The sequence below is a fragment of the Penicillium daleae genome (genome assembly GCF_028827525.1).
Source record: "Penicillium daleae strain IBT 16125 chromosome Unknown utg000009l_segment0_segment0, whole genome shotgun sequence".
In the NCBI taxonomy this organism is placed as follows: Eukaryota; Fungi; Ascomycota; class Eurotiomycetes; order Eurotiales; family Aspergillaceae; genus Penicillium; species Penicillium daleae.
In genome coordinates, this window is record NW_026623157.1 from 2,457,967 (window position 1) to 2,471,857 (window position 13,891).

A 13,891-nucleotide genomic window follows, 5' to 3' on the forward strand; every position below is an offset into this window, starting at 1 on the left:
GTTGAGCTGAAAAAGTACATGATGGTGAATAATATACGGAAGCATACAAGAAGCGCCTGGTATCCTCGAAACTGAAAAGAAACAACAGGGCCTCAGCCCCAAGTTCCACCGCCACCACCTCTGCCTTGTCGCCTTTGGGCAGAGAGACGCCAATCATCCTCGCCAGCAAACCGATTATGCAGAGGCTGGATGCGCTCAGCCTTCTTGCGCTTGGACAGGCGATCCGTTGGCGCAACCTTGAAGAAGGTCGGCGCCGCCTCGACAAGCCATTTCGGCTCGATGGAGGTGGTACAGTGCATGTACTCCTTGGTGGTGAGGACCAAAGTGTGGTAGATAACATGCTCGGAGGGTTTGCCAAAGAGCGCAGAGCTCGGGTGCATATACACTGGTGTGCCTTCCACGAGCGTCTTGTATCCCTCCTGGGGATCCTTGCGAGCCGCATTCCGGAAGAAACCAGTACAGAGTGCCTGTCGCACCATTGTAGTGTTCCGTCCACAGGAGACGATCTTGTGGCGGTAGCGGTTCATGATACCAAGAAGCTGCTGGCGCACATCTTGAGCACGGCGGATCTGTCGGGCCTGGATGAAATTCTCGAAGCACCAGGCATTGTTGAATTTGGAATTCTTCCACCCATTGTAGACGTTCAACAAGGTGAGATGATCGCCGTGGGGATCGTGGAACTTGGATTTCTTCTGATCGGCCTGTTGCTGCTTCTCCTTGGGACGGTAGAAGACTGACTGGATGGAAAGCATGGCGACAATGCTGAGAATCTCCTCGGAGCATCCCATATCAACAGATGCGATGAGAACCTTTGCAAGAGCCGGCTCCATGGGGAAATCGGCCATCTTGCGACCAAGGCGAGTCAAGAGTCCTTCATCGTCCAGGGCTGACAAGGCATACAGCTCCTCAAGGGCAGTCAACATTGTATTGGTGGGTGGCGGGTCCATGAAGTCAAAGTGTAGAAGATCGTTAATGCCCATGGCTTTGAGCATGAGAATGGTATGTGACAGATTCTGCCGCTGAATCTCAGGAATAGTGGTAGGAAGCATTTCAGACTGATATGCAGCCTCCGTGTATAGTCGGAAACATTTGCCGGGTCCTGTTCGCCCGGCACGACCAGCACGTTGCTTAGCTTGAGCTTGAGAGATAGGTGTGACCACAAGAGAGTCCATGCCAAGCTTGGGGTCGTATGCATTCTGTTTCACGAAGCCGGGATCGATGACGTAGTAAATATTATCAATGGTGATGGAGGTCTCGGCAATGTTGGTAGCAATGATAACCTTTCGGCCGCCAGGCGGGGCTGGCTCGAAGATTCGGCTCTGCATCTCACTAGGAAGCGCGGAGTATACGGGAAGAATAACTAACTCGGGCACAGTTGGCCCAAGAGCTTTCATCCGCTCGTACAAGATCTCGCATGATGTGTCAATCTCTTCTTGACCCGTAAGGAAGACCAGAATATCACCACCCGCCTCTGTCAAGTGAATCTGCATCACAGTGATCAGAGCAGCGTCCAGGTAGTCGGATTCAGGTTCTTTCGAGTACATGATCTCGACGGGGTACGTTCGTCCAGGAATCGAGAAAATAGGACAGCCGTTGAAGTATTCCGAGAACTTTTCGGCATCCAGCGTGGCGGAAGTGACTATCAAACGGAGGTCAGGACGTCGCTTGACAGTCTTCTTCAACAAACCAAACAGAATATCGGTGGCGATCGTGCGCTCGTGAGCCTCATCAAGCATGATCACGGAATACTTCTTGAGATCTGGATCCATCAGAATTTCTCTCTGGAGCATTCCGTCTGTCATGTATTTGATCTTAGTCTCGGGGCTGGTGCAGTCCTCGAAACGGATCGTATATCCAACCTCCGCGCCCAGCCTGCAGCCAACTTCTTCCGACACACGCTTCGCCACGGACATGGCAGCAACACGACGGGGCTGAGTGCAGCCGATGATACCATTATTGCCATATCCAGCTTCAGCCAGATACTGAGTTAATTGCGTAGTTTTTCCAGAGCCAGTATCACCAACGACAATCATCAACTGATTGTCTTTGACAGCATCAAGAAGTTGTTTGCGGAACTTGAAGACGGGCAAGCTTTCACGTTGTTGTTTGATGGGCATGTCGGTCCGCTTGCCGAGAGACGGGTTCTTGCCCATAGTCACTCTCTTCCACTCCGGAAGTGGCTCGTCCTGCTTTTGTTGGGTATTGCGAAGATCCGCAGCGAATTTCCGATCTTCCGGCGCAACCATGGGATCCTGCCACTGGGCATTCAGATCGACTTCGGCTGCCAGTTCGGCAGCCTTATCTTGCGCTTCTGACTGTTTCAACTCGCGTCTTTCCTTTGCAAGATTGGTGCCAGACATGGCAGCACGGTTCATTGAGCCATCAGGAGCTTTGACGACACGAATTGGCGAAAGCTCAAGTGATTGCTTCGTCTGACCAGCCAAGAATGGAGGCTCTTCATCCCTGACCTCAATGTCCACATCTTCCTCCTCCTCAAAAGCTCCCTCGCCTTTGAGGGTGGCGTGGTATTCTTCTTCGAGATCAGGGTAATCCGCAGCAGACGCAACACCAGATGCAATGAGCTGTCTGATCTCCCAACGTTCAGGGGACGTCATGCGTTTCCGATTCCTCATCGGTCGGCCACTTGATCCCTCGATAACAGGAACCTCGGAACTAAGGCTGCCATATCTGTCCTGGCTTGAAGCGCCATCCAGACGTTCCATGTTAGCACCTGACGCCAGACGCTTTTGTGGAATGAGGTCCATTCCAGTTGCCTGGTCCACTTCCTTCATCGACAATCCAATGCGGTTACCCTCGATGCTGACAACCTTGACTTTGACTGGCTGTCCACGCGATACTAGATCGGATGGATGATTCACTCGCGCCCCTTCTTGCATGGCCGATATATGGACCAGGCCATCCACCTTCCCTTTGACTGCTCGTAAGTTGACAAAAGCACCAAAGTCCTTCACACCCGTCACTTGTCCATCGTAGATCTTGTAAAGAACTGGTTCATCGTCCAATTCGACAGGAGGGGCTGGCGGAAGTCCTCGTCTTCATCGCGGTCCCGGCGTCTGCGGCGGTCGTTTTGGCCAATGCGCTCGCCGTCACGGTCACCATATTTGCCAATCGATCTTCCAAACTCATCAATAAAATCGTCGTTCTTGCTGCGGCGGTGTGTGCTGCGCGATCTTGAGCGGTATCTGCCTCTATGACGGTGTCCGCGGTCGTGGTCATCGTATTCGGGGCTGCGACTTCGTTTCCTGTGGCTGCGGTCGTCTCGCGAAGTGCGTGGCTTATCGTCTTTGGCCTTGCCGGCCAGCCCTTCAAGCATGGCAAATGTGTCGTCCATAGCGCCGGCTTGCGCGTCAGTCTTGTTGTCGGCTGGACGATCCAGGTAGTCATCTTCCTCCCAGCGCCGGCCTCTATCTGGGACCGCAAGGCCCTTGAACACGCGAGACTTCTTTTCCAGAGCGTCCAACTCATCCATCGTATTATCGTGACCGCCACCCGAGTCCCCGTTTTCCTGTTTCTTCCCTTTGTATTTCGGGTGCATCGTGAGCACCAACCGGTCGACACTCTCCATCAGACTCTGCGGGAACTCGGCACCCATTTCATCAAGAATTTTCTTAAAGTCAGGAAACGAGCCATTGCATTTGAGATGCTGGTCGATCACGAATTCCGCCAGCGTCTTGTCGTTAATGCCTAGGTAGTTCTGGAGCTCGTTCGTCACTCGCGACACGAGCGAAAACAGCTCCAGCGACTCCAGGTCATCCATGGTGGCGACCGTAGAAAAGGAGCGACAATGAGAAAGGAAATGCGATGCGCGAACGAGAGAAGGTTCGAGTGAGCGAGTGCACGAAACACTGCTTGGTGATCGACGCTATGCTCCGCGAGCAAAGAGTGAATGCGGCGGAAAATCAGTCTGGCCGAAGTTGCCACCGATAAGCGATAAGCTCAACCAAGGATGTAGGTACTGCACCATACACCAGACTTTGAGCGGCGTATCTTGAAAATCGACAATTTTGGACTTTGCGGATAGCAATCATACAGTACATGCATTTAAGAGGAGTGGGTTCTCCATGGTCGGAGAGGATGGCAAGTTTTATACAACTATTATACAAATATTATTACATTTCTCCAGTCACGCCGACATGGATTTGGACTCGCTGGCTCCAGGTCCTGAAGAGTCCTTCTCCAGGTCTTCAATCAGGTCATCCTCAGGGAGGTCATTGAAGGCATCATCAGAGGTTTCCTCCACTGGACTTTCGTCGAACATGTCACCATCAGATGAAGTTGGTTTGTTGTCCGTAGACTCGTCTGCCGACAAGTCCACTTGCATTGGATCTTCCCCTTCGCCATTAGGAGACATGAGATCCGCATCAGAGATAATGCGCATCTGATCCAGCTTCTGCTTCTGCATCGCGATCTGGCGTCTGAGGGAAGCATTCTTTCGCAATTTCTTGTTGGCCGAGAATTCGGTCAATGCCCGAATCATCCTCTCTTCAGCTAGCTCTTTTACATGGGCCGCAAGAGTCCGGTCTGTAAAGATACCCCCAAACCGGAAGCTCAGCCACGAGTAGAGAATGATGGATTTGTGTAGACTCTCCAGCGCATGCATATACTCCTTGTTTCCAGAAACTCTCTGTTCGAGAATCTCAAGATCAAGGGTGGGAATGTCTAGCAATCGACCACGAGTATTCTCGGCGACACAGTCGACAAAGGACGCACAGACCAAACGAGTCTGTTGATCCCTGACGTCCATGGGTGAACCCATGAGCGTGAGTTGGTCAAGTACCCGCATTCCATCCACAGTATCAATGACCTCTGCGTTCTCCAGCTGGCCATCTGCTTCGCACATGAAGAATAGTGGGTTGACTTGGGCAAGTTCCAACAGCCGCTTGATGAGGTACTCGAAAGGTACACTTCTTGGGAAATAGGCAGCAAGCTTGTGAAAGGCATGGTCAGGCGGCCATATTCCCGCAGCCCGGAGCGGCGGAGGTTCTGTGTTCATCGCCTGTTGGATGTATGGAAGGTCGACTTCTTCAATGCAGGTGACGAGGCCAACATTAGGCTCGGATAAATCTTCTAGGTTGTTCTGGGCATTAGCTGGGCGATAACGACCAGCGCGGCCGCCGATTTGCTTAATCTCAGGCACGGTGAGGCGTTGCAGGCCTTGTGGTGTACGTTTGATCAAGGTCTCGAAGATGATACGCTTGCAGCTCCTCTTAGGGGGTCAGTGAAGCTCGAGCAATGAAAGGGTGTAACTTACAAGTTCAATCCCATACCAATCGCATCACTCGCAACAAGAAAATCATAGTCATTATTTGGGTCGTTGAATAGACTGGCCTGCTGAGTCCGGATCTCAGCTGGGAGACTACCGTAGACGATAGCCACGCGACGCCCAGTCAATTTCTCAATGTCTGCTTTCAAGGCATGGATACCAACCCGGGAAAATGAAACTACACAGTCACCCTTCTCAAGTTTGTTCATGTTACCCCTCAAGCTATGGGGCATGACCTCAAGAGGATTGAGTCGCTCATATCGATGAATCTCGAGGATATCGCCCGTGAGGGCACACAATTCGCGAATGAGTGGCACTGCGCGGGTTTCACCACAGAGATGCAGTTCTTTAACCTGCGCTCCGAGGACAGCTCGAGTCCATGCCCACCCTCGCTTGGGATTGGCAATCATTTGGATCTCATCAATGACTCCCACGTCAAACTCGCGCCCAAAGCCGACCATTTCCACTGTATTGCTGATGATGCGGGGCGTCTCCCCATCTTCTGGGAGCTTGACATCGTCTCCTGTCACCAAGCTGACAGGGATTCCCTTATCCTTGAAGCGGTGGTATACCTCCTGCGCCAACAACCTCAATGGTCCTGCATAGAACCCGGACTTACATCCCTCCAGCCTTTTCAATGCATGATAGGTCTTCCCGGAATTCGTTGGGCCGACATGGAGATGGATCGTCCTTTGGATCGAGCGTGCGCGAGGGTACCACTCTGCAGGATATCGGAAATCGGCCACTTCCTGCTGTCTCTGCAAGTTTGGAGTCGAGTACGTTTCAGTCATGCTATCGGCGTAAAGAAGATATTCTAGTTCATCTCGAAGACCCTCTTCCCCAGTTCGCAGATAAGCCTTCTGCAGTGCCACTTTAGTTCGCCAATAAGAACTTCCTGGGCCATGTTTCTCGGAGGTCTGGTCTTCATCTACCCGGCACGCATTCATCGTCTGACGGTCGAATTGGCTCCATGTTCCCGGTAGCTGGCCTGTATTCTGTAGCTTGTGTTTGATATCACGCAAGGCCGTCTCCACCACTCGGCTAAAATCCCGCGTCGCGGCAATATCCCGTCGCGCAGATTGTCGAGCCACGGTGGAGTTTTTCTTCAAGGTCTTGCTGAAGACATGGTTGCTGGAATCCTCGCTCGGCTTGGCTTTTGCCTTTTGATTTCGCTTCGATCGTTGAAGGGCGGGGGTTGTCGTGAATTGGCGTTCAGCAGGACGAGTCAGTGTCCTCAGTGCGCAGAAGAGTGAGCGGCTGCCTCTGCCAGTCCATGATTGCATTCCTGCACGCTGGGAGCGTTGACCAGCAGAGAACGGGGAGGGAATATAGGACAACAGTCAAGATCGAGGGTCTTCCCAAGATATGCAGAGGGTTGTTTCAAAGGGTGTGACGGGCAAAGCCACGAGACAGGCGGGTTTCAGCGCGGTTTCGAAAAAAAAAGAAAAAAGAGAAAGAAAGATCAAAGTTGGGCAAAGTTGCTTATCGGAATGAGTTCCCTGGCGCGCCACCCGGAGATCCACTTCATCCCTGTCGAAGCTCGCCCAATGGTGGGGAACCCTCTCCTACCAATATCCTGCCAATATACCTCCTACGACGACCACTACGGGCCACCTAAGTCCCTTGCGCATCGCCTCAGATCACTTATCTTGGGCTTTTGACGCACTTTGCTTTTCTTTCTTGCACATCTCCGTCGGTTCCGTCTCCGTCCCTTCTGCATTTGCAGTCCCAGTCCCGTGGGCTGCCCGCCAACATGGGCTCCTCCATCATCGACATCCAGCGCGACAGTACGTGGCTTTCTGCTGATTCCTCGCTCTAATGACTGCGACTGACCTCGGCTTGCTATCTCACAGTCATCCTCAACACGATCCGCAATGTCGTTGGCAATGACGTGGGTTGCATTCCCTCCCCTCCCCGCTATAACGGACGCTGATGGCCGCCACCTCCGTACAGTGGAAAGTTTTGGTGGTGGATGAGGCCAGCCGAAAGCTGATCAACAGTGCCGTGAAAGATGAAGAGATCCTGAACCTGAATGTCTCCAGTGAGCGAGTCCCCGCCCCTTTGGCACTACGGTCGGTCAGCTAAAACACACCTCTCCCGCAGACATCGAACAAATTGAGAACCGCCGGCAGCACAATCCGGACATGAATGCGCTATACATTCTGTCACCGCAGTCATGGATTGTCGATTGCTTGATGGCGGACTTCGAGGTTGGGCGATATAAGAAGGCGTACTTGGTTTGGACCTCATGTGCGTGCTGGCGAGGCGGAGCTTCCGTGGAGTGCAGGTAGCTAATGAGGTTTACAGTCCTCGACCCCCAGCAACGTCAACGTCTTGATCGATCTGAAATGGCACGAAATCACATCGCTGATTACCGTATCTTGAACATCGACTTTTACCCTCGCGAATCACACCTGGTCACCTTCCGCGATCCGTGGAGCTTCCCGGTGTTGTTCCATCCAGCCTGCAACGGATTGGTCCGCAAACATCTCGAAGAGTTGGCTCAAAAGGTAGCATGCCTACGCATTTGAATGACCATTTTGTGTGCACGTATTAACGTATATTGATTGTGATGAAGATTGTTTCGCTCTGCGCCTGCCTCGGCGAGTATCCTGTGATCCGCTATTACCGACCGCGTGCCCCGTCCCATGAAGCTGGTGTGCTATGCTCTCACCTCGCTCGTTTTGTCCAAAGTGAATTGGATCAATTCGCGCAATTCCAGCGTGACTTCCCTCCTCCATCAAACCGACCCCGCGGAGTGCTACTTGTTGTTGACCGGTCTATGGACGTTTTTGCGCCACTTCTCCATGAATTTACTTATGGGGCTATGGTTTTCGACCTGTTGCCAGTCAAGGATGGAGAAAAAATTACATATAAGACCTTGCTTAACCAAGGCAAGCCCAACGAGGAGCTTAAAGAGATGGAGATTGGCGAGCAGGACAAGGTCTGGGTAGACTATCGACACATGCACATGAGGGCAGTGCTCGAGAAACTTGGCGATGACTTTGCCAAGTTCAGAGCAGCGAACCCACAATTTGCTGAAGAGTGAGTCCATCTAGAGCGGGACATTGTTTGACTTGGACTCTTGACTAATAGCCGGATCTCCAGCAATGAAAAACTCAGTGTGAATACGATCAGGGACATGTTGGTTGGTCTGAACGAATTCACGGCAGGCAAAGACGCGTACACGCTGCATTTGAATATGGCAGAGGAGTGTATGAAGTTCTTCCAGGAGCGTAAGCTCATTGAGGTCAGTTCTATTGAACAGTCCTTTGCAACTGGACTCGATGAGAATTTCAAGAAAGCCAAAAACTTGGCAGCGCAACTCGTACAGTTGCTAGATGACGAATCTGTCATTCCTCAAGATCGACTGCGGTTGATTCTATTATATATTATGTACCGTGGTGGTCTACTGGGCGGTGATATTCGAAAACTGATGGCACATGCCCAGCTTCCTGGTTCAGACGGGCAAGTAATTGCTAATCTGGGCCTTCTTGGAGTTCGCGTGGAGAAACCACTCAAAGATGAAAAGCCGGCGGTGCAGCCGTTGTTCAACCGCAAGACTCCATCTCCAGACTCGGAAGAGCTCAGCCTAGCCCGCTATGAATTGAATCTCAAGCAGATGCTGGAGGAGCAAATCAAGGGCACGTTGGACTCGACCACTTTCCCTTACACAAGACCTCACACCGAAACTGATGGCGGAATGGCCGCTCAGGAGATGCTCTCTCAGCAAGCATCTCTGCGCAGTGCCAAACCAACCTGGGCGCGTACTCGCGCTGTTGATCAGCCCCGCCAGCGCATGATTGTCTTTATGGCTGGTGGTGCCACCCACTCAGAGGCTCGCGCCTGTTTTGAGGTCTCGCAGGCCTATAACCGGGATGTGTTCCTAGCCACCACCCACATGCTGACCCCAGCTCTCTTCATACGTCAAGTTGGGGATCTCAGTGTCGACAAGCGTCGTTTGGACCTCCCGGCCGATCGGCCGAAGCCTACTGCCCCTGCTCATTTGTTCGAGAAGAGCACCCCTTCACCCGCCCCTTCTCAACCACAAAAGAAGCCTGTTCGGCCGCCCAATCTCAACCCGCCTGTAGCTCCGGGGGACAGGATGGCGAACCTGTCTCTCAATAACGGATCGGCAGCTCCACCTGGTGGCAAACCTCAGAAGAAGGATAAGGACAAGAAAGACAAGGAGAAGAAGTACCGGTTCTTCAAATAGCTGGCTAGCAGAATCCTTCAACCTCAATTTTCGAAATACTTGTTCCCCATATTCCTCTCCTTTCAGCGCCCTTGTGATACCATCTGTTCCGTTGCTCTGTTAGTCTTGTCGATCCTATCCACATATTCAGAACTGCAGTTCCAACTTGAGCAGGCTCCACGAGTAATCCTTCGAGCATTTTTGTTGCCTGGTTCTTCTGGAAATTGCTGGCGGTGAAGTCCGGCGTAGTGAGGTCCAATGGAATTGCCAGAAGGAATTGAACCGGACAGCCCAAATACATGATCCGAGACTTTGTAAATAGTACGCAAATAGGTATGTCTGATGGTGACTTCCAACTGGAATCCTTCTCGGTCTTCCGCCTCATCCAAGGGAATCCCGCCCCGCGTTTTTGTAGATGCGCATCCGTGAGTGAGGAAGTCTGGGTGAGCATCGATATATATCTGCAGGTAGGCTTTTAGAAGTGGTGCAACTTAGGACACAGCGCTGGATGTTCTATACTGAGATGGAAGATCATGACTTTATTTTTTTGGGGATCATCCTATCAAATTAAAATCACCATGAGCAAGCACCGGACAGTCTACCAAGTGGCAGCCCATCGGATCCGCCGTTGCAAAGCTGAAGGGATTTGGGGAGTGGCCCCAGCCAATCAGGACACGTGAAATCTCGATGGCATCGGAACATCCAAGACTGAAAAAAAAAAAATAATAATACCATCGTCACCAACGCAACACCACAAAAGCATGGCGCACATTGCCGAGCATCCCTCTCGGGCAAAGCGTAGAAAGCTTGACGATGAGCAGGGCAGCGAGGATGTCAATTTCACCTCTCCCTCCCAACTGCGCGAACTCCTAGTTTTCCAGCAGAACGCCCCGGCCGCCAAGCAAGGTGAGTGCCGGCCCTTGAAACCGTCAAAGTGCAGTCGTTAATCCATGATCACCCAGGCATCCTCAAATTCAAGGAATTTCTAGTATCAATTGGTCAGACCGAAAAGGAGAGCGACAAGGCCCAGAAGCTTCGTGTGCTGAAGGGCTATTGCGATAAGCAAATTACCCCCGGCAAAGAGGAAGACTCCTCGGTCTGCTTCCCGGACCTCATTCAGACCTGGAGCTTCGCCGATAGCAACAACAATGAGCCACTACTAACTAATATTCCCTCTGTTCTGGCGATTTTTCTGAAGACTATCTCCCGCCAGCTCGAATTCCGGGAATTCGGGATCGCTCTGTGCAAGCATCTGCTGCAGAAGGACCAACTCAGACTTTTCAACCGTGGCTTGACGGCCACAAAGACAAAGGAGCACCTGATTTCTCCTTGCTTGCGTCTTCTCACAGAAATCGTCACCTATGACGGTGGTGCCGTGGCTCGAAAGCTGTACATCAGTCGTTATATCACCTTCAAGCGATTCGAAATCTTTTTGACACCTAGCAAGCTGCAGCTTGAGGCCGCAGAAGAGGATGCACCGAAGTCGACGCTCCGACGAAACGCTGTGAAATATCTGCTTGCCAATTTGAGAGTCCAACAAACCTTGGAAAAAAGCGATATCCTCGAGCAGCCCAAACTGACTCGAGCGCTGCTTGAACACGTCCGGAAAGATTCTCGGGCGGACGCCTTGGAAGTCATCAAAGCAATTGAGCGCGACATCGTGCAAGATGAATCATTGCCACGCAAATCAAAGAGCAAATTCTTCAACCGATGGAACCTGGAGAAGTTGGTGACGCTGTATGGCTATGACCGTGAGTCTGACGAACCCAATCCGGAGGGGATCTTGATTGCCAACGAGATTCACCGGGTCCTGATGAATGTCTGCAAGACCTCTGGTCTTGGTGTTCTACTTCCCGAGACAGGCTGGTATCCTGTTGGGACTGACCCCGAGACTGTGCCAATTGAGGATGGTGAGTGTATCGAACTGGGTCTCGACTCACCTATTCACGTCGACAAGTACCGGGAGTCCGTTCCTGTACGGAACAATTCCTTGTCTCATCTGATTCAATGCCTTCGCCCGGATGTAGACAGCCTGCAGATTGAGTTGCTGGTCACCATTTTCAAGGTCGCTCCGGAGCTGATCGCCGACTTCTTTACCAAGAAGACTATGTTCACCGCAGACCCCAAAGCCACCCCGTCGTGGATGGCAGAGTCTGCTTTCCTCTTCTCAACTGTGCAGCTACCTGTGCCCACCAACTGCGGCTGGAAGGACAAGCTGCCGGCCCTGCCGCCTCCCGTGTCCATTGTTATCGAGAATGTTCTTCCTCGTCCTCTTAGCCAGAAAACCATGACACGGTGCCTGAACCAAAATGCGGAGATCATTACCCTGTTCGCCGTGCGAATCCTGACTCTTGCTTTTACGAAACTGCGAGCTGTTCTGAAGATCTTCCGAGCTGATCATGGACAAGCTCAGCTTTTCTGGAATCAGGCCTCCACCAAGCTGTTAGCCGAGTTCTCTCGTCGGATCCCAGTCGTTAAAGATGCGATCCTACTGTTCCGACGAACTGCCAAGGATGATTTACAGCAGCAAGAGGCTGTTGCAGAGCTCTTGGCTTGTTATTACGAAGTCATGCCTGATATTGCGTTGGAGGAAAATTTCGATGTCTCATTAGTTTTAGTGGATGTTTTGAAGCGCCTGGAGGAGCCCAAGCTCAGCGCTGATGACTCTGAGATGCTCCTCAGCCAGTTACAGAGTGTTCTCCAGATCGCACAGCAGTCTGCCTCAATGAGGTGGTGGCAGAAGCCAGGTATGCGATCTTTCGTGGCAAGAATATGAAGGATTCTTGAACTAACGATTTTTGCAGCTTCTATGCAATACTCGCCATTCACCTCAATCCTCAAGGTTCTCGTAGAAACTTCTGACAAGGACTCTGCGCGTCGCATCTCGGCTCTGCTCATGTCTGTCCTTGCGGAAAACTCCGTCTTGCAGAACTTACCGCAGTCATTCAACGCACTTTTGTCCAGTCTTGAAGATTCCGAATCCGACACACTACACAAACAGTTACTTTTCATTGATAACTGCGTGTCCCGAGCTGCGAAGAAGCCTGTCCACTATTTGGACTTGATCGGATCTACCTCCCAAGATGACACTGCGACCAGCCCTCTTGTTGCAGCTATCGTTGAACAATGGCCTTTTGTTGTAAAGGCCGGGGATGAGTCTGATGAAGTAGCCACTGGAACATGGATTGCCAAGGTGCTTGCGCATTTGAAACATGCCGGAGAAAACTCGGTTGCTTTGAAGGCTGCTCGTGATGCCTTGGTTGAAGCTACCGAGACGAAGAAAACCCGCTCTTTGATCAAGAAATGTTTCAAGGGACAAGAGGAAGCTGATGATGAAGACAAAATGGACGTGGATTCTGGGCCCACTCCACCGACGTCGTCCGACAAGGCCTCAACAGTAGATCTTGATGAGATCTTCGGCTTCCTGCCTACTGAAGGTACCACACATAATGCATTGCACAGATGGGAGAGAGAGGACATAGAGCAAGCAGTTGAGCAAGGCCGTATTGCCGAGCTGATGCTTTGTTTGTGCTCGGAGTACGAGGAAGTTCGGAGACAGGCATTCTCCAAGATCGCTCGGTTTATGGTCCAGCTGAAGGTAGGCTACAATGCTCTTGAATGGATGGGCTTGAACTTTTACTGACATCACTTTCAGGAATCAAAATACGTGGAGTGGCGTACCGTATATACTCTGACGGGTGAACTTCTTGAGACTGTCAATCAGATCGGTCTTGAGGAGCCTATCCCCTGGATCATTGGCGAATGTGCCTCCAACTGCCTGAATATCCTTACCCACCCCTTGCACAAGGTGTATGGAAAGGTCAACAAGTTTTTGCAAAAATCCCCTGTATGGGAAGTTGAGAAGATTCCTTCGTACTGGATCGACAAGATTTTCCTCAACGAGCCTGAGTTGGATGACGGCTATGTCGACGAGATCGACTGGCTGCTGGGACTATTTGTGAAGAGTCTCCGCACTAAAGCCGTACGTGATCAAACCATTCGTCATTTCATTTCCGAAATTACTAACCAAATTTAATAGGATATGGAAATCTACAGACGTGCGAACGTCTTTGAACGCATTCTCTCACTTTACCAGTCCCCGACTCTTGGCGAAGCGGCGCGACGAAAGATTCTGCATATCATTTACCGAGCTGCACAAGTTGGTGGAAGCACTACACTGATTACCCGCGCGGCAGTCATTAGCTGGATCCAAGTTCAAGTTGCAGAAGCTGATGTGAAGGAAGTGGCATTGCTCGTGGCCTTGGCGCGGAAACTATATGAAACGTCTGACCGTGAGCGAGTCGATGCGTGGAGCGCTGGAACTGTCGAGCATGCTCTAAAAGAGATCTCTCATTCCTGAGTTTCAAATATTTCTGTACTATATTTCCTATACTGCTATCGCCAGGCCAGAA

The 13,891-nt window shown here is 51.5% G+C and overlaps 5 protein-coding genes across 5 annotated transcripts; 2 read left to right on the forward strand and 3 right to left on the reverse strand.

The window, feature by feature from the left end:
• Positions 1–92: 92 nt before the first annotated feature.
• N7458_012040 (ATP-dependent RNA helicase DHX8) lies at positions 93–2,897 on the reverse strand (the record flags this gene model as incomplete). Its single annotated transcript, XM_056915422.1, has 1 exon — positions 93–2,897. One exon carries the CDS (start codon positions 2,895–2,897, stop codon positions 93–95), a length of 2,805 nt encoding a protein of 934 aa, XP_056760176.1.
• An 80-nt stretch (positions 2,898–2,977) lies between these two features.
• Positions 2,978–3,778, reverse strand: N7458_012041 (ATP-dependent RNA helicase DHX8; the record flags this gene model as incomplete). The annotated part of the gene is made up of 1 exon (XM_056915423.1): positions 2,978–3,778. One exon carries the CDS (start codon positions 3,776–3,778, stop codon positions 2,978–2,980), a length of 801 nt encoding a protein of 266 aa, XP_056760177.1.
• A 366-nt stretch (positions 3,779–4,144) lies between these two features.
• On the reverse strand, positions 4,145–6,567 carry N7458_012042 (ATP-dependent RNA helicase SUV3; the record flags this gene model as incomplete). Its single annotated transcript, XM_056915424.1, has 2 exons — positions 4,145–5,225; positions 5,273–6,567. The coding sequence occupies 2 exons, from the start codon at positions 6,565–6,567 to the stop codon at positions 4,145–4,147; spliced, it is 2,376 nt and encodes a 791-aa protein (XP_056760178.1).
• A 470-nt stretch (positions 6,568–7,037) lies between these two features.
• Positions 7,038–9,500, forward strand: N7458_012043 (Sec1 family protein; the record flags this gene model as incomplete). The annotated part of the gene is made up of 7 exons (XM_056915425.1): positions 7,038–7,071; positions 7,138–7,175; positions 7,238–7,325; positions 7,388–7,534; positions 7,592–7,794; positions 7,863–8,329; positions 8,381–9,500. 7 exons carry the CDS (start codon positions 7,038–7,040, stop codon positions 9,498–9,500), a joined length of 2,097 nt encoding a protein of 698 aa, XP_056760179.1.
• A 740-nt stretch (positions 9,501–10,240) lies between these two features.
• On the forward strand, positions 10,241–13,839 carry N7458_012044 (NPA1/URB1 family protein; the record flags this gene model as incomplete). The annotated part of the gene is made up of 5 exons (XM_056915426.1): positions 10,241–10,385; positions 10,442–12,226; positions 12,284–13,077; positions 13,135–13,461; positions 13,519–13,839. 5 exons carry the CDS (start codon positions 10,241–10,243, stop codon positions 13,837–13,839), a joined length of 3,372 nt encoding a protein of 1,123 aa, XP_056760180.1.
• Between the last annotated feature and the right edge of the window lie 52 nt (positions 13,840–13,891).